This window comes from Venturia canescens, chromosome 3 (genome assembly GCF_019457755.1).
Source record: "Venturia canescens isolate UGA chromosome 3, ASM1945775v1, whole genome shotgun sequence".
In the NCBI taxonomy this organism is placed as follows: domain Eukaryota; kingdom Metazoa; phylum Arthropoda; class Insecta; order Hymenoptera; family Ichneumonidae; genus Venturia; species Venturia canescens.
In genome coordinates this window covers 10,709,789-10,734,935 of record NC_057423.1, presented here as the reverse complement: position 1 = coordinate 10,734,935, position 25,147 = coordinate 10,709,789, and the positions used below count along the sequence as shown (strand labels likewise).

The window sequence follows — 25,147 nt, the reverse complement described above, 5'->3', positions numbered from 1 at the left end:
TTTCTGAGTGAATCCCAGGAAGGAGAGACGATTATCGAGGATGACGTACTGGTTATAAGCTTATCAGTAAGTATGAATTTCACTCTATGCCACATTACGGTTTTCTTTTTTTTTTGTTTTTATCGTTCGGTAGGAAATCATAAGTTACAAAACCTCACGCGTGCGTCAAGGCTATATTGCAATCGTTGCTCTTGAGGCGACATTTCGAAATTCATTCAAGACGTATTACTACGGTCATAAAGTGCGCATCATTTTTTCCCTTCTTCCCTTCATGATCCCCCGTGACCACTTTGGGTATGCCGACATGTCAACGTTTGTTTTAATCTACGCAACAAATTTCGTAATCGATGAATTTTCGAATTAAATTTGACCGGAGTAAGATACAAGTGCAAGGACGAATGTGGATATGTGAAATAAAAAAAAAAAAAAAAAAAAAAAAACGAAGAAGATACTTGACGTCAGATATAATCGAATGAGATTCACTTTTTTTGGTCAAGAGATAATCTGTCTAATGAGCCTGAAAAACAATTTGCGTGAAAAACAAATGAAAGACGTATTTTTAGTAGCCTTTTTTCATTTGAATTCTAATTTCTATCTCCCCTCCATACATCGATGAATCTACTGCGCAGTCGACAATGAAGATCCCGCTTCCAACGACGTTGAATATGTAGCAAGTAGCAAGTAACAATGAGGAAAAACAGGGTTTTAGGCTACCTAAACTTAGCCCCTTCATGTCGACTTTTCTGATTTTTTTCAACGCCAATAATTTACGTTCGTTTAGTGATGCTTTTTGATTAATTAAAACGTCTGTTCGACCATAATAACTCTAAAAAACCACCGTCAAAAGTAAATCCCCCAAAATATTGTTCCCTTTATAATTTTATTCGTAATCGTTTCATAATCGTTCGTCGGTGATTGTTCGACTGATTAGAATGTTTGTTTGAGAATAACAATTCTAAAAACGAAATTGACACTTTTTTCAATGTGGTCGCAATGCCATCTACGCCGGGTAAGATGTTTGAAAAACTGATGTTGAGTGGCATCTATCGATGTGACTAGCTAAATATTTTCTATTTATAAACCCTTCGTCCCGTGACTGATAACCAACACCAAAATTGGGATTACGTGTTTTAAAAAGAAAGAAAAAATTTCCAACAAATCGATTTAAAGTTGTTGGCCAACTATTTGTTTCAACGCACATTTGCCAAGAAAATACTGCCACATGAAATGTGACGAACAGAAAGTTAACGATCTAACCTTAAAATGACAAAATCTTTGAAATAATGTTGATAGTTTACCTTGACTACGTGATTTTCTGTTTCACGACAACAAGATCACGGTAAAGTTCCTTCGACGAGCGACGTTTCCAGGTCGATAAATATATTTTTTTTTATTTAACTCACACAGATTGTACATATAACTATGCTGAGAAGTTTTGTGTCACGTGATTTTTAACAAGCCGCTGACGTGAGTTGTCAGCACAAATACCCTGGCGGATAAACATCGAACCTCATTCAAATTCAAACAAGAATTCCCCAATGCCTAAAAGTCAATACTACGAGTGCTCAGTCGATACATTTGTTTCACTTGGACGCATGAGAAGCAATGAAAAATGCAGTGAAGAAAAAAATATAAAATGAAAATCTAAAATATCATTCTCTAACGAGCGATTTAAGTCGTTCTTGGATCCGTTCATCCGAAGTCTGCATTTTTACAGAACTTTTTTCTATAATTGTTATCCATTACTGGAGTAAAAAGAGTGTAGCTAACACAAACAAATTTGATGTAATGATTTTTCCTGCTCATTTCTCGTTTTTATTTATTATGCGCAATATTTTTATCTCCTTTTCATGCATAAGCATGCTAATATTTTTATTAAAATCGCTAAAGCGACATGCTTGGTGCTTAGAGAAAACCGTGTTCCCACCCTTTATCGTCATGAGTCCAAAAGGGAGATTATCTTTTTATCCTGAGTGTGCATTTGGGAAAATTAACAACAGCTCCATTCAACAATTCGAGGGCTGACAGATTTTGACCTTCTCAGTCGATACTCCGTTCAACCACGACAAACGCTTTATCCTTATTACCGACGGTGGTACATAAAATCTGAAGTTTCGTGTTTGTTACATCTTAGGATAATTGTATTTCTGAATTAGGCGTTTAATAAATCAGCTTCCAGTGAAAAATTGAAAAAAGAATGATTTATACTACGCAAATTATTGGAGGAAAAAAAGATTTCTACTTGAATTTGAGCGTCATCTCCAAAACTATTGTAAATTCGTCGCCGGCATGGGACAGACTGCTTTTTCATTCCGTATAAACTTACAATGAAACTGTAAAAGAAGAACGATTTGTCTCCTGTCTTTATTTGGTCCGGAGGCACGATAAATCGTGATGATCGACCTCAACGCTTGAAAAACACCGGAAAACACGAACTAGAGTCTCGGTAGAGACTTAAGACAAGGACATTCAAATAATAATGTAAAAGTATAAAACATTCGTGCTATATTCCGGAAGTTATTTGGGAATCGACTTGAATTCCACTTGAGGTTTCAAATGAATATCAGTTTTGTAGGATTCAGCATTTGAACTGTTTATTTAGACTGTTAAAGTACGTTTTGACAATACAATTTGTTGTGCCATTGAACTGCTTTGTTTTCGACGAAGTTGAACGAATATTGTAAAAATTAAATTTCAGCCAACTCGAACTACTTAGACCTTAAGGTTGACCTATCGCAAACTTCATTATTAGATACAAACGTGATATTTTTTATTTCATAGTTAAAGTGCGCAGGAAAATGCCTGCAAAATTTTTGAGCGCATCATCGACTTTCGAATTTCGAAATTTACCACACAGCTCATGAAGACCGCACTTCAACAGAGACTTAAGCCATCAATAACTAATTTTCCCGATTAGATATGTTTTTAAAAAGAATTCTCCAATGTTAAAAAAATGATAAGAATCATTTTTTAATAAAAAAAAACAAAGTTTGCCGAACAAATAAAATAAAAATCTTCGATTTAGTCGAGTAATTGCGTGGTGTGTCGTCGTCTTCTGCTACTACCGCTCTGGCTGCGTCGGCTGCGTAAAGGTGGCATCGCTGTATAACCTCGAATAACACGGAACAGATTCGAATATGTGAACTGTCAAACTACATTCATTGAATAGTCGAATTGAGGGTTCTTATCCGAGAAACAGAATGCTAGAAAAAATAAATTTGAAGACAATGTTTCTGGTCAAGCCGAACATTGTGTCGATTCATGGTCAAATATAACCTCCTCGCACAAAGGGATAGTACATGGTAAGCAAAGGAGACAGCGTTGCCATGCATATGTATTATAGAGTATGGCTGATTGGACGATGTGAGTCAAATGAGAATGACTTTAAAAAACTTCATAATAAATGATGTTCCATAAATCATCACGACATACACCTGAAAAATCATGGACTTTCGTAATACTGATAAAATAATATATAAATCCATCATCTATAGTTAATTTAATGTTTTGAAAATAATAAGGTGTCTCCTCACTAGCTGTTGCAATAGGTCTCGTCCGTGGATATATTGATATTCCTACTGTCACATTTTACTATGAAAAAATGAAATAATTCATTCTTGCGTGTCATGATGGTAAGTCTCCGACAACAATTAAACATTAACCGTACTGCTGGTCACGATCTTTCCGAATAGATCACTTCACTATAAATAACAAATGCGATGAGGGAACGCCAACGAGACTGCGTGCTCTATACTTGATGGTAAAGAATAACGATGTTATGACTGATCGATGACGCTTCGGGGTAACGGCCAGCCCTTCAACGATGTCGTTTTTATATATGACCTTTACCGTCAAAGAGTGCGTAATTTTTCTATTGGGTGTGCTATTAAGTATGCTAACAATCACAAAACCGAGAGGTATCGAACAAATTAAAAATTTTTTTTTTTCGAGGTGATCCCATCTAATTAGTTATCAAAGAAAATTTGTTGCATAATAAAATGCGTTTAATTTTCCATAGAGTTAGATCAACAGAAGAGTTAAAAAACGTTATCGCAAATCCGGATAGTTGAAGGGATGTTGACAGCAGAATTGGCATTAGATTTCCAAAATTAATGACGACGTATCCAATATGGCGGAAGTCGAATAAACCTCATCGATTTTCATCAATATGTTAAATAATAAGAAATTCTGTACCTGGAAGTTTTCAAAATCACCTACAAATACGCCATCATTTAGTGGAAATTCAATCAACCGCAATGGTATAAGGTTTCTTGAGACATTTCAATAAACATGACAACACACCCGGTCAGAAAAACCTTTCAACCTCACCTTCCAGCTGTAAATGGTTTTCCGGCACCTCCCATTTGTGAATTTGGGTGTTTCACGTCCGGCCGTATTTACGTCGATCAATAGACCCAAAAACTTTGAAGAAATTTATGCTAATGTCCGAAGCCTCTGTTTCACAAATTCAGCACATTCCATTATCATTTGTTCCAACGGCTCTTGTCCACTTATGAATTTTTTTATACACAAAATTCTTTTTTGTTGGCGCATTTTGTGCTAACTGTATGAAAAACTAGTTGTATTATGGGGAAAAAAATTATTTTGCAGGATATTCGATGTGAAAAAAACGGTGAGCAGAAAAAAATGCATTCACCTGCGAGTTGGTTATATGCCGTCTAAAAAACTGTGGATGTTTCGTGTCCGCTCCAGATTTGACCTGCTCACGGAGTTGTTCCGAAGGGTCCTGGATACTCAACCTTCTGGGCTGATTCCCTTTCCTACATAACTTTTTTTACGTGAGGGTAGCAGCGACCACCCTTCTCTTTTGGGAAGTTATTGACCGAAATTATTTTGGCGCAGACTCGAAAAACTCTGGTTTAAACACGCAGAATTAATAAAAAGCACGCGAACGACGAGTGGAATTAGACAAATTTACTCAAAAAAATAATCAATTGGAGTATAAAAATATCAGATGAAGGAATAGAAAACCATAAAGGAAGGAAAAAACCGTTCACAAAAGCAATTCCCTGCGGTGTTTGTCGACACGAAGATTTCACATTTCCGACCCTGACAAAAACTCGTAACGAACCAATCGCCGGGGATAATGAAATTACCTATATCTTTGTAAAACATAATTTATCGTTGGTTAAAACAGTGGAAACGTGATAAATCCTCCTTTTTCTGAAGTGCTTCATTACGGAGTAGGTGTAAAATGAATTTTCAGGTTACGTATCCGAGAAAAAAATTTCATTTTTTCCACCATTTTTCATCGCGTTCCAAATTGAGAAATAACAGTATATTGTCTCTAGTGAACTTCTGACAAAGCAATCAGCTAAAAAAACACTGACTAAGAATACGATTACAAACGATCGACTGAGAAAAGTAAAATTGTGGTACTTTATTCATTTAAGGATATTTGGCACAGGCTTACAATGTTGCCGTGCTAAACCATGCTAAAAACATAAAAAAATTCAAAATGATCAGAATTTTATAAAATTTGGTCAACATATTCTTTAGTGCCAAATTTGACAATACAAATTTTTTAAGATTTTTCTTCTGTACCGTTATCGAGTGATTGATCACTAAAGTTTACGTTTCCATATATATACATTCCGGGCATAAGAAATCTGCTTCAATGCGTAATTACTCAATAACTAAACAGAAGAAAATTTTGAAAAAAATTGTGTTTTCGCACTTCATGTTGAAGAACATTATCACCAAATTTGATCAATTTCTAATTATTTAGACTTTTGTACCATACATCGTTAAGTTGCTGTTTCCATTAAGTTTGCTCAACGTCGAAAAACATCTGCATCGAACGCGTTTAAAGGATTAGGATTTGGCGTCGACGCACTCCAAAATCAACACCAGAGTGAGCCTTACCATTCCCAGTGAACATGCAACGTCGGACAAGCCGAGATGTTGGCTATTTACACTACGATTTATAGTCATATATGAGGCTGCACTCAGCGAGGGATGCAAGCAAACGTATTCTCGTAACCGGGCATTAAGGGCTTTGCAGCAACAACGTGGCTGATGAACTGGAAAACATGGAAACAGAGCTGGCACAGCTAGCCAGGTGGCTAGAGTCCTTGATGTTACACACAAACGCATCGTACGCGTGGTCTGGGGAAACAGCACCTTTACCATTGGAACCCAAGATGGAAATACGGACTGACCAAGTTTTTTATGAGGAGCCAAACACTGAGCAAGGTTTCGGATCTACTGGGTCTGGCTTGGACAACGCTCACTTGCTAGGTTTGGGCTTCCAGAGCGTAGGGAATCCCATTTATGCAAGAAAAGGAGATCAGCGCGCATATCCTTTGCCATTGCCTTGTACCCGCAATGAATCGACGATTTAGAAGATGTTGCATAAAAAACTTGTAAATTGGTTATTCGAACATCGGCTCGAGCGATGATACTGTGGTAAATCTGGAATTTGTTTAAGGTATTTGTTTTGTTTTATTTGTTTTTGTTTTTTTTTTTTCAATGTTTCCAATGCTACATTTTCCATCGGAATAGTCAATCTTCGGTCGCTAAGAAACAAACGTTATCGAACAATAATTTACAAAATTGTGTGTTTCCATGGAACGATATCAGAAAGCAATCCTGGGTCAGCTAGGAGGTGAGAATAAAGAACCGACGGTGGTCGAACGCTGACCCTCGCTGCTGTGCTACCACAATTATCTTCTCGGTTCTGGATCAACCGCTGCCTTCCTCGTAATTAGAGTTATTGACTGCGAGCGTCTTCAAAGTTTTGCCTGGTCTATCGATTGAAAAACACAATTTTTTAAGGTGAATTGTTATATCTATGAGAAGTTCGCAGTATTGAAAGTGTTACGTAAAATGTATTAAGAAAAATGAAAAATAGACTTACAGAATATAAAACGCGGTGGAAGTAGGTGTCGATCGTTAAAACCGTAAAATACTTCAATTATGGCGCAATTTTTTAGAGTGTTTTTCCGTGTTGCCTATAAAAAAATTACTACTTCCAGCAAATCAATAAGACACTTTTTTCCGTTGTTAATATCAATGATGTCCTCGAACTTCTAACCTAGAAACTAGAATTACGAAATCCTCGCAAAATGCATGTTCTGATCTCCGATAGGAAACATTAAATTTTTGTAAAATCTCAACCGCTATCGATCGTTCTCTTTCATACAGATTTTTAAGATCCAATAAATCTACTAATGACAGTGCCTTGAAATTACCTCTCCGAGTTCCTTCTCCCCCTCGGAGTTTCGACTCATTTTTTGGCCCCAATCCCTAAAATACTTATCGTTGATGACTCGTTTTTCCACAACAGCTCAAATCAAATATCTTTTTGATGAAGTTTCAGTGACGAAAATGAGTAAACCATACAACATTTTTCATCATTTATTGTTCACTTGATAAAATTCCAATTAAACTTTTTCGAAACGTTTTGGAAATAAAGCTCGGTCACGATTTCGTAGAAAAATAACAAAAGAATTTCTTGACCGTAATTTGACTCGACCCCGGACCACTGAGAGTCCCGGAAAAGCGATTACGAAAAAGTGCTAATTCACGTAAGACTCAACTTCTAAAAAAGGTTATATCATGATTAAATTCTTACGCTCATCCGTTATCATTTTGTTGAAAAAAATTGCGAAACTTGCCCTTCCAAACCCTCCGATTCGGCGTTTGAAACGCCTCACATATAATGAAGATCCTTTAACGTTATCATGTTATCTGTAAGAGCTTCGAAATTTTTGTCTCTCGAACATTTGCGAAACATGCAGAGTGGTGGAAGTAGAACTATTCGAGTTGCTAGCTAAACGTCCTTCGGCCGTGAGTGCATTCGACCGTCGAACGGACCTTGCAATATGACCGAGGGATGCGTGGGGTCGAGGGAGTTAACATCGTTAGTGCGAAGCAGGGATGTCGTATCCTTTCTTTGTTAACTGCCTCTACCAGCAATAGTGACCACCAGTTTGTGTACGTTTGCGTATACGCTTCGTACTCGGACATGGTTTATTCGTTATGATATTTCCGTTGATACCCTTACAGCTTTCAACGACACGTGTGTGAGTTCCGGTAGAGAGCAGTTCAATAGCTATGTTGTTACGAAATTGAATATGAAAGCAATGGGAAGAGAATAAAAACGAATTTTAGAGTAAATTCGTCTTTCTGGCAGCTTTTTTTCTGCATTTTCGCGATTCTTTTGTAGCCCCAATTATTCGTGTGTTTCCATTGATTTTTCACAATCTTTCCGTACCAACGTCCTTTCTAAATAAAAATAAATAAAAAATACTCTTTTAAAACATGGTAGCCTGGAGCCAAGTGAAAAAGAACGAAGGGTCAAAATTTCGGCTTCCGGCTCATTTATATTCGATGATTGATCCACTAGATTTAAATTCAAGGCAAATTTAGTGACCCAATGTGATTCGACCTTTTTTCTCCGACGGCAACCTCCCCTGAGTCAACTTAAGGTATTTCTTTCAGGAACCCAAATATTCTACAAATAACTGATTTTAAATTACAGTTAAGTAAAAGTGCATGTGAATAGATTGCCAAAATTTCAGGTCAGGTTATCGAACATTTAATGAACAATTAAAACTTCAAAAATCGTCAAATTTATACGGGAGCTTATGGAGATTCCATCATCACCTAATTTCTATTCAATAATTCATGTACTAAAAAATTCTAAATTCCTGATACAAACTGTCTTACAGATAGAAAAAAAATGTAAGGAATTCATAGCGACGATAAAGATAAAAGGGTTACCGAATGCTTAAAAGAGATATTAACGATAGAAGTTGGAAAAATGGCAAAAGCAGAAGCTTTTCCTACAGTAACGCGACTTCTCAGAGATTAGGAATCAGTTCGAATTTCGAGTGCCCCAATTTGCGCCACTAAAACACAGTCATGAGAAAGGAATACCTTAATATTTATCAACTCCATGTACAACACCTAAAAAGTCACAAATCTTTGCGTGTTCCATCATTTTTCCTGTGAAAAATGTAAAAAAAAGATCCTTATATTGTTCAGGAACGGCCTTAACATCCATGGAATGTGGAAAATCAAAAGGCCTTCGTTTAATTCTGTCCAATTTGCTACGCACAGATTCGTTACTGAGCTAGTGAGTTTATAGGTCAAATATGTAACAAATTATTAATTTATTTGCCTTTCACGCTTAATTGAACTAGGAACGATGAAATATACAGCTCGTATATTTAATGACTCAACAAATTCAACAAAACTCCTGCACATATGATAACAGGTGTCAATTACTTTAGTATTTAATCGCGTAGAACCAAACAGTAATGAATTTTACGCCTACTATCCACGAATTCACTTAAAATGTGGCCGCAGGGATGCGTACAGCGATGGCTATCATCATTTCGTAACGGTCATTTAACAGATGATATAAAACCTTGAAAATACTTCGTTCTTTATCCTGATTTTTTTTTTTTTTTATTATAATTTTTCCAGCGTTAACTATAAGCTACTAACAATATAGCATTGAATAGTTGTCTTGTCTTATTACAATGTTTTAGCATTAAGTGGTTATCTTGTTTTTTTTTAAATATCACGCAGCTTTCATACTCACATACATTGCCACATAGGCATCCTTACATTGACACATAGGTCTTATTTTTATGATGTTATTCACGATTTTATACATTGTTCTGGAATCTTTCTATTATGTCCAGTGTTTTGAACTTGTTCAGCCTTCTGATGATGTTTTCTCTGTTGAACTTTATCCTGAGTAAACCCGATTTTTCTAGATTCATTTCGGGAAAGCTCACTGGATAGAAAAAAATTGATTGAATTGATTAACAAATGGTATTCTTCGAAATCCTTATACACATTCGTCCGAAACGCGTAATTAGTAAAACAAAAACATTTTTAAGGTAGTCCATGCACGAAACGAGATTTTCTTAAGAAAATCTTAAAATTTACACTTTAAATGGGTAGTCGACTGACGCGCATATCAAATTTTAAAGGGTTCGTCTTATTGCTTATTCAGATAAACGTGTTTAAATATTAAGAAAAATACACAGGATCATAGGGACTATGCGAAAAAATACGTCTACAATGTAGTATATAGAGAAAGTCTGGGAAAACATTTGAGACGATTGTCTTACTAGTAATAAAGATATAGTACGTTAAAAATTGAAGGAAATTGGTAATGAGTCTAAACTCTTTCGTCCAAACTCCATCGAAGTTTCACAAGCTCATCTTATTACGCAAGCCTCACTTTTTCCCTCTATAAGCGATCACCCATCCAAGTATCACCCCGGCTCACAGCCACTCAATTTTTGTTTATCAAATTTGTCACACGTACGGATTTGTTCCTATGTTATCTGACGTGGATAAACATGAATCTCGTGCGAATGCTTTGAAATTTGGGGCTCGATAGCGATTCAGTGTTTCGAGATAACACTATCAATCCAACCTAATTCATAAAATGGCTGTGAAAAAGCCTATCTAATTCTCCACGCAGGCTACCTTATCTGATCGTACAACCCAGTCTCTTCCATATCATGTTTTTTATATAATTGAGTGCATTTTTAATACTTTGAAACAAAGTCAAATGCTTCCCTTCAATTACTAAATGCCCCCACCCCATGAGAAGTCACAACGGATTGTTCGACGATTAAATTTAGTGGAAATAAAGCAGCCAATTGGATTCACGTATTTTTATTGATTTTCAGTTGAAAATTTTGGCGAATTCTCTTTCCTCTGAGCACTTGGGCTTCCCATTATTAATATTGTGAGTAGGCGTAACAGGCTGCTTGATAATTTGAAGAGAGTGTCTCAACAGGAGTTCGGGTGCAAGCACTCGTTCGTTTTTTATTGCCTTATCTCGTTTTCCCTCTCGAGCATACGTGACTTATTAATGTCCATCGTGACATCATGAAGCTTTCAACCAGTTTACTAAAAGCAAATATAAACTTTTCCACTTAATGTTAATCCCGCACTTATCGCGTGTTTCACTTTTTCAAAACCGCTTCAATCTACCAAACAACTTGGGAGTACGCTCATTTGACAAAATCAGTTGTCAGTACTAGTCATACCTACTGGATGATAAAATTATTAAAGTTTACTAGATTAGTAAAAAAAAATGGTGATTTTTCCATTCGTCCGAATTTTGACCAATGAGTGCTTCGTACTGAGCATCCTGGGGAACTGGCAAGAAGAAATAATAAAACTAATTTTTCGAATATTAATGCTGTTGTAAAGTAACGAAAAATGGACGACAAACAACAAACGAACTTCTGAAAAATTACCGAAATAATTTCGTTTCCTTGATAAAATATGATGCTGAAAGAGTTTTCAGGATTTTACTTGTCACTAAGTTAGTGTCGAACACTTCTGTAATATCGATACCGACTGGTAATGAACAGTAAACCTAAATCCGGATTATAAATTATTTGTTCACTGCTGCTTTTTAAGCAGTACGCTATATTTTCAACTTACGATATTTGTTTAGTAATTATTAAGAAAATGGTTCTCACCTCGCTGATTGTAATTACTTTTGAATATGTTTTTCTCAGCGTCGTCCCGAGGGTGTTTTATAATATTTTCCGAAGGAGTTTTTGTGTAGGAAATGATGGAAAATTTGTACTAGGATGATACATAAACAGCATTCTACGCCAAATTTACTTATGAAATGAATTTTCATCTGCACAAATGTTTGTTACTTGTAATTCTTCCCATAAATCTTTATTTGTTCTTTCTCTAATATTCAAATAATTTCTTTATTTGGACGTTGAAAATTGTCCAATTTTTTTCATACTACATATTTGTTTGGGTTTGTTTGGGTTTGTTTGGGTTTGTTTGGGTCCAATTTTTTTCATACTACATATTTGTTGAATTTCTTATTTCATATTAATCCATATCAGTCTACGAGCAAGCGAGTAAAGCCAATCGCTTCATTATCCAATTTGTAACCAAAAATCTTCGTATCCGTACAGTGATGTGGTCGATTTGACTTTTTGCCATTTTGGTTTTTATCATAATCGTCAATGGCGTGGTCACTGAGGCGTACGATTATTCGGAAAAACTGACTCTCGTATCAAGGTTCGTAATGGCTAAAATTTTTATTCAATGTAATTTAGAATAAAACGATTATTGCGAGATACGGATATCAAAAGAAACCGGCGGACTTGCTATCGAACCGATGACTAGTGACTCCAAAAATCCATCAATATTATATGTAAGCTTTGTAGAAATGAATGATATTTTGGATTTATTATATGTCCAGCTTGGAAAAATAATTGATAAATCCGCGAAAAAGGCGGTTTAGACGAAACGTATCAAAAAGGTCTCAAAAATGTGGGGTTTTGTGAGATGTTCGTGTTTGTTGACTCAAAAAAATCAGGGAAAATCCAGCTTGGATTTATTATGGATGAATAAACTGTTTTTTTCCTGATGAGTATAAATAACCAAGTATAATTCTCAGATCATCATACTTCATCCTATGATTGTTCCTATCATGGTTCGCGATTTTGAAACACGTAACCGAGCTATTGATGAAGCCACTTTTCACACGTCCAGCATATTTACCCTCCCTCAAAAATAATGCGCCGAGCAGAACGTGAGCCTGGAAGTTAATCAGCCTCCGAATTTTTATTCTCTTGACTCTTGCGTACAGTGCGACACATTCGATTTCAAAGGATCAACTATTGCAGGGAGATCAATTGTCCCTAAACCTTGGAATACTTGCTTAAATTCGAATTCATGTTTTCGTTGAGGCAAGAGTAAGTGAATACACATAATTACTCATGGGCTTACGACTTGAAGGGAACTCGAGGAGTTCAGGATGGAATCGAGGCTGGAGGGAACTGAAATTGAAGGGTCGCTGTGGCTGGAAGGGAGTGGTGTAACTGTAGAGATGCTGGTAGATAACGGGCAGGAGATGAGGATGCTGCGTATGCAGTTTAGTGACCCAAAGTATACTGATAAGGACAAAGTGGTTGTGGCCTTTCGGGTATCGCAGCGTCGAGAAAAGATTCTGCATACAGGGTGGTACCTCGATACTTCCAATTGTGATAATCCTTAAAAGATTGAAAAACGCATTCAGCTTTGTAGATTCATGATACAATACCGGGATTTCGACAATATTTTTTGTGCATATGCAACAGTAAAATACCATTTGAGGAATTAAGGTCCGACAGTGGTATGTTTCTATTGGAAGAGTTATATTTTCTCCATTCAGTTTCGATTTCATAGATGGAAAAGACGATCGAAGGTTCGATCGAATGCTCAAGAATATTTATAGTGAAATGAAAATGTCCCCAAACTAAACTGACTGCACTCACACAGCTTCTCATGGCTAGGAAAGTGGCTTTTTAAGGCTGCCCCCAGAAAATTGGTCTCCGAAAATAGTTGGGTGTGTCCGAGACATCTTTGGATGATTCTGCGAAATCTTTGGATACCTGAGGCTTTATAATCCGAACGTATAAATAATTCATGTTGAATGAATAGACGAGTAATGAAGAATGTATGAGAACCTAAGAGCCATTTTGTTTGTGTCACTAAAATTCTAATCTCCTTTGTTTTCGCTCTCATCATCAAGTGTTCTTCATTTATTTTTTTAGTACCTTAATTTTGAAGGATCGACGACGTGTATCTCGTAGTATTATTTTTGCTTCTGTAATACTGACCTGAGCTCAGAGAAGCGACGAAGGAGTGATGGGGAAAGAAAGAAACGATTACGAGTAATAAGGTTGAAAGGAAAACCGATCGTAAAAGTGAAGCAAGCTTTCCCACACATTTCGAACGTGACCCTCGAGATAGTCTCTAATTAAGAAAAAGGAAACGAAAAAGTGCGTTGGAGTGGTGAATAAAAAGAAACATGAGCACAGGATCGATTAAGAAAAAAGCAAATACGAATTCAACGTGGGAAGAAATCGTGACGATATCAATATTCGAAAGATGAAACGTTGCTATTGTCAATTCTCATTATTCTGTACGTTTGACACTCATTCATATCTGTACATTCGAACAAATTAGTATTTACTGGTAACCTCTATAACGCAGTTTACGTGTATTTTTGTTTGATTTAGTTCATAATTATTGAGTTATGATAAAAAGTAAAGTTTAAGGATGAAGGAAAAATAATTATTCATAAAATCGTTCGACTTCCTCCTAACGAAAGATTTTACTGGATTTTTTTCCAATCTCCTCCTGAGAACCCTTCGTATTTTCTCATTTCTTTTCCCTCATTGGGTTTCTGTACGTGGCCTGTAATGAAGCTTTATTTTCAATCGTAAATTCCATTTCTCTCGAGAAAAAGAGTACAGTATAATCGCACACGAGCCTAAATGGGCAAGAAAAAAAATGAGAGTCAATGACCTGTTTCTTAGACATTGTTCAGCTGATTGATAACGAACCTCTTCAACCGACTTGAAAAAAACTTTTCTTACAATGTTGGACATATGCATAATAATTCATCGATAAATGTTTCTATACAAGGAATCGAAAAGACTATTTTTATTTTAATGTTCTTTATTACAGATCATGACTAATCATGATAATACAGATCGTTCTGTATTTATATGAAGTAATAACGACATCCAGACATCGAAATCATTTGATCAGTTTTTTTTCGAGATATGGTTTCGGAGAAATTTTGATCTTGCTCGAAAGAAAATGTATTTTTGTCCCTTTAGACTGGTTCAATCATTTAATTTGAATTTTTTTCAGAATTTCATATGACGATTTATCGAATGTGTATCTCGTAATCCTGTTACTAAGTTTCCACTTTGCTGATAATGATTTTTCGTATTATCTCCATTGCATTGGTGCAGGTGCACAAACAAACGCTTGGCTACGTAATGCTTACGTTTTACAGTGGTCAAGTGACCATGTATCGACGGGACGTCTGAATTTTATTGCACAATCAGTTATGATTGCGTGAAGAAAAAGTTACGTATTTATTATGACACTGATATGAAATATTTGTTACATTTCATTGATTACGTGAATTAGACGGAAATGATCTCAACTATAGCTATACTGGGAGTGTTCACGTAAAAAAATTCAATTACAACCCACAACCAAAGAATTGAAGGAGCAGGAAAATTTTTGAAGTTTGTGGTTTTAATAGGCTGTCACTACGCGAAAAATCCATCAATCATACCAAAGTTTAAGGGAAAATCATGAAATAAGAATAATGACATTTTTCTTAGATTGGAAAAAAAATAAACTCGTAAACTCTCGAAAAAGAGTGTAAAAAATGACTTCTTGCAGTATTTTGGAGAATCTGCCACTACTCTGCAAATACTGTGCAAACACCACCACTGTTCGTGGGTTTTTTGGAGTTCTATATGCTTAAAAATCCTGTGAAAGCTAGGGTCAAACATTCAAACCTCATAAATCTAATGGAAGAACTTCTGAAGACAAAAATTTCGATCTCTTAATTATAAAATGCCTCAAATTTTCAAGAGCTTATAGATAAGTAGAGAAAAAAAATTTGAAAATTTGTAAAAATATCTTTCTGTATATATTTTTTGAGATAAAATCGATCTATCAGAATAGCAAGAATGACTAATACACATTATTATCGATTCTGAATCTTTAATGAACGAATAGCAACTGTGCTATAACAGGAGTTAATGTACATTCATAATGAAGCCATGAAAAAATTTTAAAATATGTGAAATAATCGTTCAATTTGAATTGATCGAATTAACATAATAAATGGTTCGACCTTAGATCCGATGAATGAGCCACATCTTCGCATGTCATCAAAATACAATAAAAGTAGAAAAGGCGGTTATTTTTTGACAGAAAGACATTTGCGCGACTCGTGAATTCGGCACGTCTCTCCCATATTTGATAATGAGCCACCAGCAACACTTGGTTTGCGGAACGATCCACGTGTTAATGAATGGGCCATATTTTTCTACTTCGATTTCAATCGACCAAGGCCAATAGCTTAAACACGCGCAGCGATTTACACGAGGCACTAAAAAACTACATAAAAATACGTTTCGACGGTCGAAAGCTCGTAAAAATTGAATTAATTTTTTTTCGTTCACTCTGTAGGAGCTTTTTTGTTTCTCATGCATTTAGGAAACACACAAGGCAGAGGGTGGGTAGTTTGAGCTTGTCGCTAAATGCCTTTCGATCATTAGCGCGTTTGGCCTTTCAACAAACCGAGCCGCACGATCGAGGGTTGTGCGATGTCGAGAGGGAGGTCAAGAGGGTTAACGTTGTTAACGTGCAGCGAGAATGTTAAAAGCGAGAATTTTTACCTTACCGCTTCCACCAGCTATTTTGACCATTAGCTCTCTAGAATTGTATGCGAGTATTCCTTTGGGTGTGTCCGGTTGTCATAATATAAAGGAAGATAAACTGTCAAAAGTAGAATCGAGGATGCATCTTACTGCGAATATACGGGATCGATATTCCGAGCTTTGAGTTAAGTATTACAGCGATAAAATCGTTTAACGTCCTTCATAGGGATAAACCACTACCCCGACATTTTTATTCAATGATACAAACACGAAATGATTCCCATGAGATCTTATAAGCATAACTTTGAGCCTTTACATGTATTTTTTAGCAGCGATAGAAATATTCTCGATTTAATGTTTCTTTTGCTCATTGTAGATTTGCTCTCGAGTAGATATCTTGGTTTTCGATATTTCACAAAAAATACCGGAAAATCTTCGTGGAGTGACGTGCATCGGGCTTGCACTTCAAAATAGATTTTATGAATTTTTTACTTTTTTTTAATTAAATTTTTTCACTGTCAATTACTGCCTGTGCAGCTATCAAAATTTGCTTTTCGAAGTGCTGCAGCAGTTTGGAAAGTATCAAAAACGTTTTAAAACTTTCGCGAACGATCTGAATTTATAGATTTTCACATGCACTCACGGCTGACAGCAATTCTATTCTCTGCCCTGCAAAAACTCAGAAACTTTGATTGAAACTGTAGGATCATTAGTGGTTATCGCGTAGTTTCGGAATCTTTCTAGTCGAGTGTGGAACGAGTTGTTTTGAATGAAAGAAAAAGAAAAGCGTTTTGTTTAAAAAAAAGAAGTTTAATGTCAGGTTGAATGACGAAAAGACGTATCGATTGAAATTGTGTTCCGATTCTTTTATATTCGGAAGTTAAAAGTATGGATCAGTCGACTAATCTTACTTTTCCAATTTTCGGAATTTTCGAAATCTAAATTTGCAGCTGTCTCTCTCGTCCTCACGGTTGCGATATACCGACTGATCCATTCTCTCAATAAAAGATAATTCATCGTTTTCTCACCACTCACCCTCTTTCTCTTAATTCACTAACATAATATAGATTTTTTGATGTGTCATTGAATTAAGAGAAAGAGGGTGAATGATGCGAAAACAATTAACAATTCTTTATTAATCAGATCATGGCCACTATTTTAAAATCTGCAGAAAAATCTGATTTTTTTACACAGCATAGAAAAATGTTCGAAAATTACGGTAAAAAAAATTGAGGGGAGGTTACCGAACATTTAAGCAAGAAAATAAGTAATAAAAATTGGACATCGTAGTGGCAGTAAATGGATCGTGATTTTTCAATCAAATTTAAGGGATCGTAAATGCTGGAAAAAAAAAAATTAAATCATATACGTATTCGTTGAACATTTATCTTGTTAATGGCGTTATAAAAATATCAGGTCACCGAAACTTTAAGAATGAAATCATAAATTAACCACGATTATCGCTCACGATGAATCGTTGAATACTAGGTTCGGTACGACATCGGCAACACCGCTCTATCAGCTGTTTATATATATGTATATCGACGTATATCGTGTTTAGTTGTGACGTGCTTACATTAGTGTATCGGTACTGTGCAGGCGTGTATACTTTCTCGATATAATTAATAGAAAAATGTTTTTTGTTCATATTTATACAAATATTGTGATAACAAAAATATTTGTAATCACAAATAATGACGTAACCTCAAATTCAAATAAATTGTTGGTTATGTGTATCAAGTCATATGTGAGTGACAAGCTATCAGTTTACCGTTGGCAAGGTAGATATATCTCTCCACCAACAACAAAGTTGCCAAATCAAAAAGTTAACTAGTCAAATTTTTACTAATAATGATATATTTTTAATATAATTGATAATTACAACGGACTAATTGATTAGTTATGTTAATTTTTAAATCTATAAATTTTGAGAGAATATATAATAGCACCAATCCCTTATCATGACAAAAAATTCAGTTGTTCAACGCTCGTGTGGTGGGCATGATCTCATTAACTTCAAATATAACAGAATCAGAACATAATTTCAAGCTGACATGCAACTTCTTTTTTTTTTGTTAACAAAACGCTTTTATTTTTCTTTCATTAAAAACAACTCGTTCCACACTCGACTAGAAACATTCCAAAACTAAACGATAAACTACTAATAATCCTACAATAACATCAAAAAATCTATAATACTTGTATTTTTTATGAATTTTTTATGTATGATTCCTCTAGCGCTCGATCTCGACGAGATCGAAAAGTCCCATTTAACATGAACGAGACTCGTAATGGACAAATCGACGTTTTGTCTTCTTGATAAAAAATGAAGAATTGAAGAAAGGCTACAACGAACCCCGCCACACTCGTAGACGAATGTCTGTCTAAACGAGATTAAACAATCGTGACTCACATCTGCATTCGTTCAATGTTTTCGCCAATGTGAAAGCGCTCGAGCCGGTTTTCTCCGAATCATTATTGTCACGCCGCTACCACGCCTCTCGACCAGTGCATAATTTCCCTCAAACAGCGAAAGATGGATAATAAATATGTTAATTAGAATACTCATTATCATGAATAATTAGCATAAGCGACACTAATGATCAAGATAATTGGACTGCTGGTACAATGCCAAATGATAAATTGCTCATTTTCTTGACTCTTTTAATTAATAATTATAAACTTAGTGATGTCAAATGCAAATTTACCACGAATGGAAGCATGTCGTACGAAGGACATTTGAAAAAAGCACAAAATGTCCAACAAGACCTTAACCAGAAAGCATGGCAACTGAGAAACATTCATCACGGTTTTATCAAAGTGGAAAGTTTTAATTTACGAAAGTTTATTAAGAATTTTTCTGATGTCACCGAAGAAGGGACGTAAAAAGACAAATATTTCGCTGCGTATTATCCCACCACGGAAATTATACGAGTGCGAAGATATCTCGTTTATGAATGAGATTAAACACCTTCGTTCCGACGAGGGAGACACCCGAGGTTAACGCACCTCTAAAGTTCTATTATGCAACCCCTGCCACCGGAATCTTCGAAAATAAAGGAAATTCAAATCCGAGCATTTTTCGCGCTAGAATAACACACAAAATTTGGGTATCCCAAGATCCAAGGATAAAGTATATTGCAAGCTTTACCGATGTTTATCGATGACGATGACAACTAACCCTCTCCCCCCACCCCGGAGGGTTGTACCAGAGGGTAGACAATGAGAGAAAAATTTCAGTTGCTACGAGAAACACGGAAATCCATTAAAAGTATACGTGTCCAGTTTACTTCGAGGTAAATGATGAATTTGAACTCCTGCTCGAGATGAGATTCTTGTCAGAATTCTCCAAAGCACCGAGGCCGATGAAGGAAATAAATGACGTTGAAGTTTGCAACGTTTCGAGTCCAACGAAATGATATGAAAAAACTCTCGAATAATTCCAGCGAATCTCCAATTTTGTTCCCTGGCGAATGTGGAATTCGTAATTTTTCAACCCACATCGACGATTCGTGAATTAAATAAATGATTAATTAAAAATCTTTTTTTCGTTCGTTTCGTTGGATTCGAACGTTGCAAAGCGTCCTGGAAATAAGGGTTTTTACGCATTCATCATATTTTCAAGATTTTTCTCAACATCTTTGAATGTGAAGTGAAAGTTTCGAGGAGTTACGAACTGTGGGCTATCGCAGAGTACAATTTTCTAAAACAATGTCAGATTCTACAAAGCGATACAAGACTGGTTTGTTTTCTTTTACGAAATTTCTCACAGTATTGACCTCGAAAAATGAAAAATTATTTTCCGTTTAAACCTCCAAGGGCGTATACATTGATTACTTATTGGAAGCCACTAAATTCTTCCACTTGTACAATTGCGAGATCTACAATCCGAATTTTTTTCTTCTTCCTTCTTACTCAATCACTTTAATATTCGCGATGATACATGACACTGAGGATGCTCAATTTTTCTTCCCATCGGCTGCAATGCAAGCTACGGCTATCTTTATCGGCTTCATTTCCCATTTCAAACGAAGGGATTCGGGAAGCGCAATCTGCTCGACGTACTGCTGCTGTTCTTCTGATCTATCGCTTTCAACGCCCGTGTCACGTTGACGTAAAATGTGCACCTGCAAAGGAACGCATCCCGTTATCGTTTAGGCCTAATTTTTTTAATTTTCCACATTTTTGTCGTCTCCATTTTCGTTTTTTTCAAACCTTGTAGTGTATGAGTCTGCACGGAGTGAATTTGTTGTAACAGGTCTTCGGTGTGCATCGGGCGGTTGCCAAATATCTTGGATAACTGTCCAATCCCAAATCTAGTATATCGTATTGAGTTTCACAGGGACAAGACACTTGCCAGGGTCTTCCCATTATGTGATAAGGTGTTAGAACCTGTAAGGCGGTATCCGTTTTAGGATTGTTCAATAGCAAAACCCGATTTCTTGCAGAAATTTTGAAAAAAAACGTCGCGCAGAAAAATCTAACGAATCGATTTTAAGGATATTTGGTACAGGCTTACAATATTGCCATGCTAAACCATGCTAAAAACATAAAAAATTTCAAAATGATCAGAATTTTATAAAATTTGGTCAACATATTCTTTAATGCCAAATTTGACAATACAAATTTTTTAAGATTTTTCTTCTGTACAGTTATCGAGTAATCGATCACTAAAGTTCACGTGTACAAGCATAGCGTTTATAAGAAATCTACTTTAATGCGTAATTACTCGATAACTAAGCAGAAGAAAATTTTGAAAAAAATTGTGTTTTCGCACTTGATAATGAACAACATTATCACCAAATTTGATCAATTTCTAATTATTTAGACTTTTGTACCATACATCGTTCAAAAAAGTCGTTTTAACGTATAGTTTTTTTAGATATTACAGGTTAAAGTTCTATGCTTTCTCCATCTGAACAGATGGCAATCGTCAAAGGCAAAATGTGTATCGAAATAACTCGAGAACGGTTCTTACGATTTTCATTTTAAAAAACACAGTGTTTGAGTATTTTCTGGAGAAAAAATAAAATATAAAAGCATGATCTACGGTCTAGTTTTTGAGAAAAAAATTACTGTAATAATAAAAATTGTATGAAAATTTGAGTGGAATCATTAACGATAATTTGAGTGATTTTTTGGAACATATTTCACAACGAGTAGTGTTCAAACATGAAGGGGGCTGCACCGTATATTTTATACAGCACTTAGCTATCGAACTAGCTTAAGAGTATGATGTGAACGAGCTTTTTGGACTCCCTCTTGACAAATTAATGACAGGAGGCTTCACCTATTTTGAATTTTTAACTATAATTTGACAGAATTTAACCAGAAGCCTTCGGTCTCGAGCTGTATTCAGGTGATAGTAACAAATTTGTAAAAAAAAAAATTACGAAAATCTTATGGGATTTCTTAGCCTTTTTTTTCTTTTTCTGACAAGAGAATTTGAAAAAATTGACGAAAACTTTTTTCCTAGGAAATATTTCCACTATTCCAGTATTGTAAATACCTGTCTTGGTTTTTCATCCACTTGTTCGATTTCTCCATTACGTTTTTTTGGAAATAATGCAAGGCAAGCTTCGCTCGAGCAGTCGTTGCGAATGTCGATGAAATCGGGCTCCAAGGGATCATCGCTCCAACGACGAAAAGCATTTACTCTTGTGACTTGTGTGATCGCAAAAAATATCACGATCTGCGAACAATAATGAAATCCTATTAAACCACATGAGAATTTATTTGCATCGAATTAAAATCGAGTTCGTGCGTGCTGTATTATTTAAATCGTGATACTGATGTTTATTAAAGAGCTGTGAGATTAAATTCATTTGCACTACGATGTTATGAATTTCAGGTGGAAAATAATTTTCAATTTGTAGAGATCAATTGGACTGAGGTGAAAGAATTATCCCCTTTTCAGCGAAGTTTCTCACTTGATGACGAAAATGAGATTATTTCGTGAAAAACTTGGAAACACTGCTTTTTCCTATAATTTTATTTGACGTGTGCATTTTTCAAAGTTCACGCGATAACTTTCGACGCGCAGTAATTTCACAGAATTTGTTCTCTCAGTGACGATTCAAATTCGCCCCTTTTTATATCGTTTCCGCCAATAAAATATCCTCTCTGATTAAACACTTTAATTTGAAGAAAGTAAAAAAACTTCGAAAAAACGAGGCTTACAGTAACTGTTGAAAACGCCATCGTCACCGTTCACACTTTGGGTACCACTGGCAAGAATATTCCTGATGATTTGCAGCAAATAAGCATCGTTACTCGGCTTTTATATAGTTTTTGTCAAGCAGGGGATGAAGCCACCCTCTCCACGGTGAAAGCAGGTAAAAACGGTGTAATGCTCACCATCAGTTTTCAAACAATGAAGCCATTAGCTGTCATTCGATAGGGAAGAAACTCTTCCATTGTTCTTTCCGAATCTGTGGGATGTTTGGGGGCTTTGCAGCTCGTGGCACAGTCTCATTCTCCTCAGTCTCATTCGATCAGATCAGGAGACAGGCCATCCTGTCTCGTCGTTGAATAAGCGTATTACGTAACGATGTATTTTTATCCGCATTCCTGAAGGTCGAGAAAAATGAGAGATCATATTTAGAAAGATTGGGAAAATATTTGGGGGCTCGTTGTCACCGAATGGATTGAAGTCCTTGAACGAATCAGGCTTCGTATCAGTGGCAACCACCACAAAAAATTACTCAAACGAATTGTTAAAAACAATATACGATGATTAATTATTGAGTAGGATCGTATTTCATGGGTGTCTAGACTGGGTCAATTTTTACTTCCTAATCAAAGATATTATCAGTCTAAATTGATGTCAGAGTTATTTATTCAAAATTGTAAATACATTTTTTCAGCTCATTTTTTGGCGAATGAAATTACAAGCTATGGATTGAACGGAAGTCCAACACTGACTGAACCCGAAATTTCATTCGTCCCTGGCGAAAATATTATTGTTTATTATGTAAAAAATCGCTTTAGAGAGCGCAAAGGAAAAACACAAAGGGAAATGGATGAAGAAAAAAGTGCCAATAAAAAGACAGGAGGCTACAACAGGAATGGGCGAAGCCAAGGAGAAACAAAATGCCGAATTAAGCAAATGTGAGGCACGAGTGCTCATTGCCAATTTCGTTCACTCTTAAACGTAATATTTCTTTATTACTAGTAATACAACAGTCTCAAATTTTTTCCCAGACCTTCGTTATTTACTTCATTGTTATTGTGTACTTTTTCATAAATTTCGTAAGAAGCGTTCGCTCGTTAAATGGAAAGATAAACAATTTTTTACCCATAGTGTATTTTTCGTATTTTTTTTTATACCCCTGTGTATTTTTCGTCATATTTAAACACGCTTATCTCAATAACCAATAAGACGAACCCCTTATAATTTGATACGCGTGTCAGTCGACTGCCCATTGAAACTCTCTGTAAATTTTAAGACTTTAAGAAAATCGTTTCGTGCTTGAACTACCTTAAATACTTCCACGACACGTACTTTTGAATAGAACTGGCAATTACTCATAATTCAGACCTCCAGGACAACTAAACTCTGTATTTGGGGGAATGATCCTATTATATTATTAATTTCACTAGATAATTCAATTTCAATCAACCTTAGAACTTTCCATACACATCATTTCTGATCATTGAAGCCGTCAACTTACTGGGTTCCAGCACAACTGTATGTGAAATAAGAATTAAATACCATCAAGATAATTATTCGACTGAAATTCGCACATCTTGAGCATCTTATTGTTCGAGTAATCATCCGGAATCTTAACAAGAATTAGTTTTTTCAATTATAGCTGTAACTTATGAAATTATAACTAAATAAATGGTGTACCGATAACGACGAAATACACGCTTCATGAGTCGCTTTGAATGCGTGTGCCCAGCCATGTACACAGCAATTTGGCTGAATACGGTTCTTGGATCGGTGACCATTTAGTACTGATTCACGTATCAATCGTTGAGCCACAGGTAGTTTGTATCAGCCATTGATGCTGTAAAAATGGCTCGAAGGTTGTAAAATATCACCCACCTATAAGAGTGCCAGTTAAGCTCTCGCACGGACCCGATGCATTAGTGGATTAGGAAAGAGTGCAGGGCTACTAATAGAAGGTCCCTCTGAACTGGGAAATGCAAAACGTTGTTTTGTAAAAAAAAAAAAACACTTTTTTTCTACCGCGGTAAGATCGAAAGAAGAGTTGCAATAAAATATGATAAAACTAGACTCGAAATTTTTTCTTACTCTGATAATAATTCAGGGATTAGTGTACGTTAGCATGCGGAGTTCTCAAAAGAACTTCAAGTGCGATAGATCAGCTTGTTCTGGTCTACCGCCGTACGGTGGTATGGATTTACCCAAATACATGACGCATTCCGTGCTAACTGACACTCAAAAGTTTCGTTGAAATCCAATATTTTTTCGTTCCTGTTTGCCAAAGTTTAATGAGATTAATGAGTACAATTTTACGAAGAGACTTCGAATAAAGAAAAAATGGAAAAACATCAAATGTTATTGATGCCAGTTTTTATTCGTTTCGATTGGTGATCATCTACATTTAGACTGAATAATAATATTCCGAATATATAAACAATAATCGTGGATAAAGGATATAAAAGGCTCGAAGTATTTAATTTTCTGTTATAATTTAAATTATTTCGTTTCATAAATACTCATAATAACGAGCTTTCAGATAATTTGATGAATGCGTTAAAGAGCCAGGCGAATTAAAATATGAGTGGGAGCTCATTATTCGAAATTCGGTATCGAAAGCTCCAGTAGATAAAACGGTGTGTACGTGTGTACGTAAACATACGATGTAGGCTTTTACCTTTAGGTGCACGCATTTGCGAGTTTCATGGCTATGGCAATTATTTTCTGCACCAGATACGATGGGGATCGATCGGTAGGTTGGTAA

General features: G+C 35.8%; 2 protein-coding genes across 3 annotated transcripts in view; both read right to left on the bottom strand.

Annotated features, from left to right (window-relative positions):
* The window catches only part of DNAlig3 (DNA ligase 3), a 49,507-nt gene extending 48,040 nt beyond the window's left edge, over window positions 1-1,467 (bottom strand). The window contains exon 1 of the mRNA XM_043414592.1: window positions 1,299-1,467. The gene's annotated coding sequence lies outside the window, so the exon portion shown is untranslated. The remainder of the gene's footprint in view (window positions 1-1,298) is intronic.
* An 18,356-nt stretch (window positions 1,468-19,823) lies between these two features.
* On the bottom strand, window positions 19,824-22,867 carry trk (trunk). 2 transcript variants are annotated; one of them, XM_043413994.1, is made up of 5 exons: window positions 22,572-22,867; window positions 22,395-22,456; window positions 21,724-21,906; window positions 20,430-20,606; window positions 19,824-20,341 (listed from the first exon to the last, which is right to left on the bottom strand). In XM_043413994.1, the coding sequence occupies exons 2-5, from the start codon at window positions 22,413-22,415 to the stop codon at window positions 20,174-20,176; spliced, it is 549 nt and encodes a 182-aa protein (XP_043269929.1). In that variant the 5' UTR covers window positions 22,416-22,456; window positions 22,572-22,867; the 3' UTR covers window positions 19,824-20,173. The 2 variants fall into 2 exon arrangements, with proteins under 2 accessions (XP_043269929.1, XP_043269930.1); XM_043413995.1 differs by lacking the exon at window positions 22,395-22,456.
* Window positions 22,868-25,147: the final 2,280 nt, after the last annotated feature.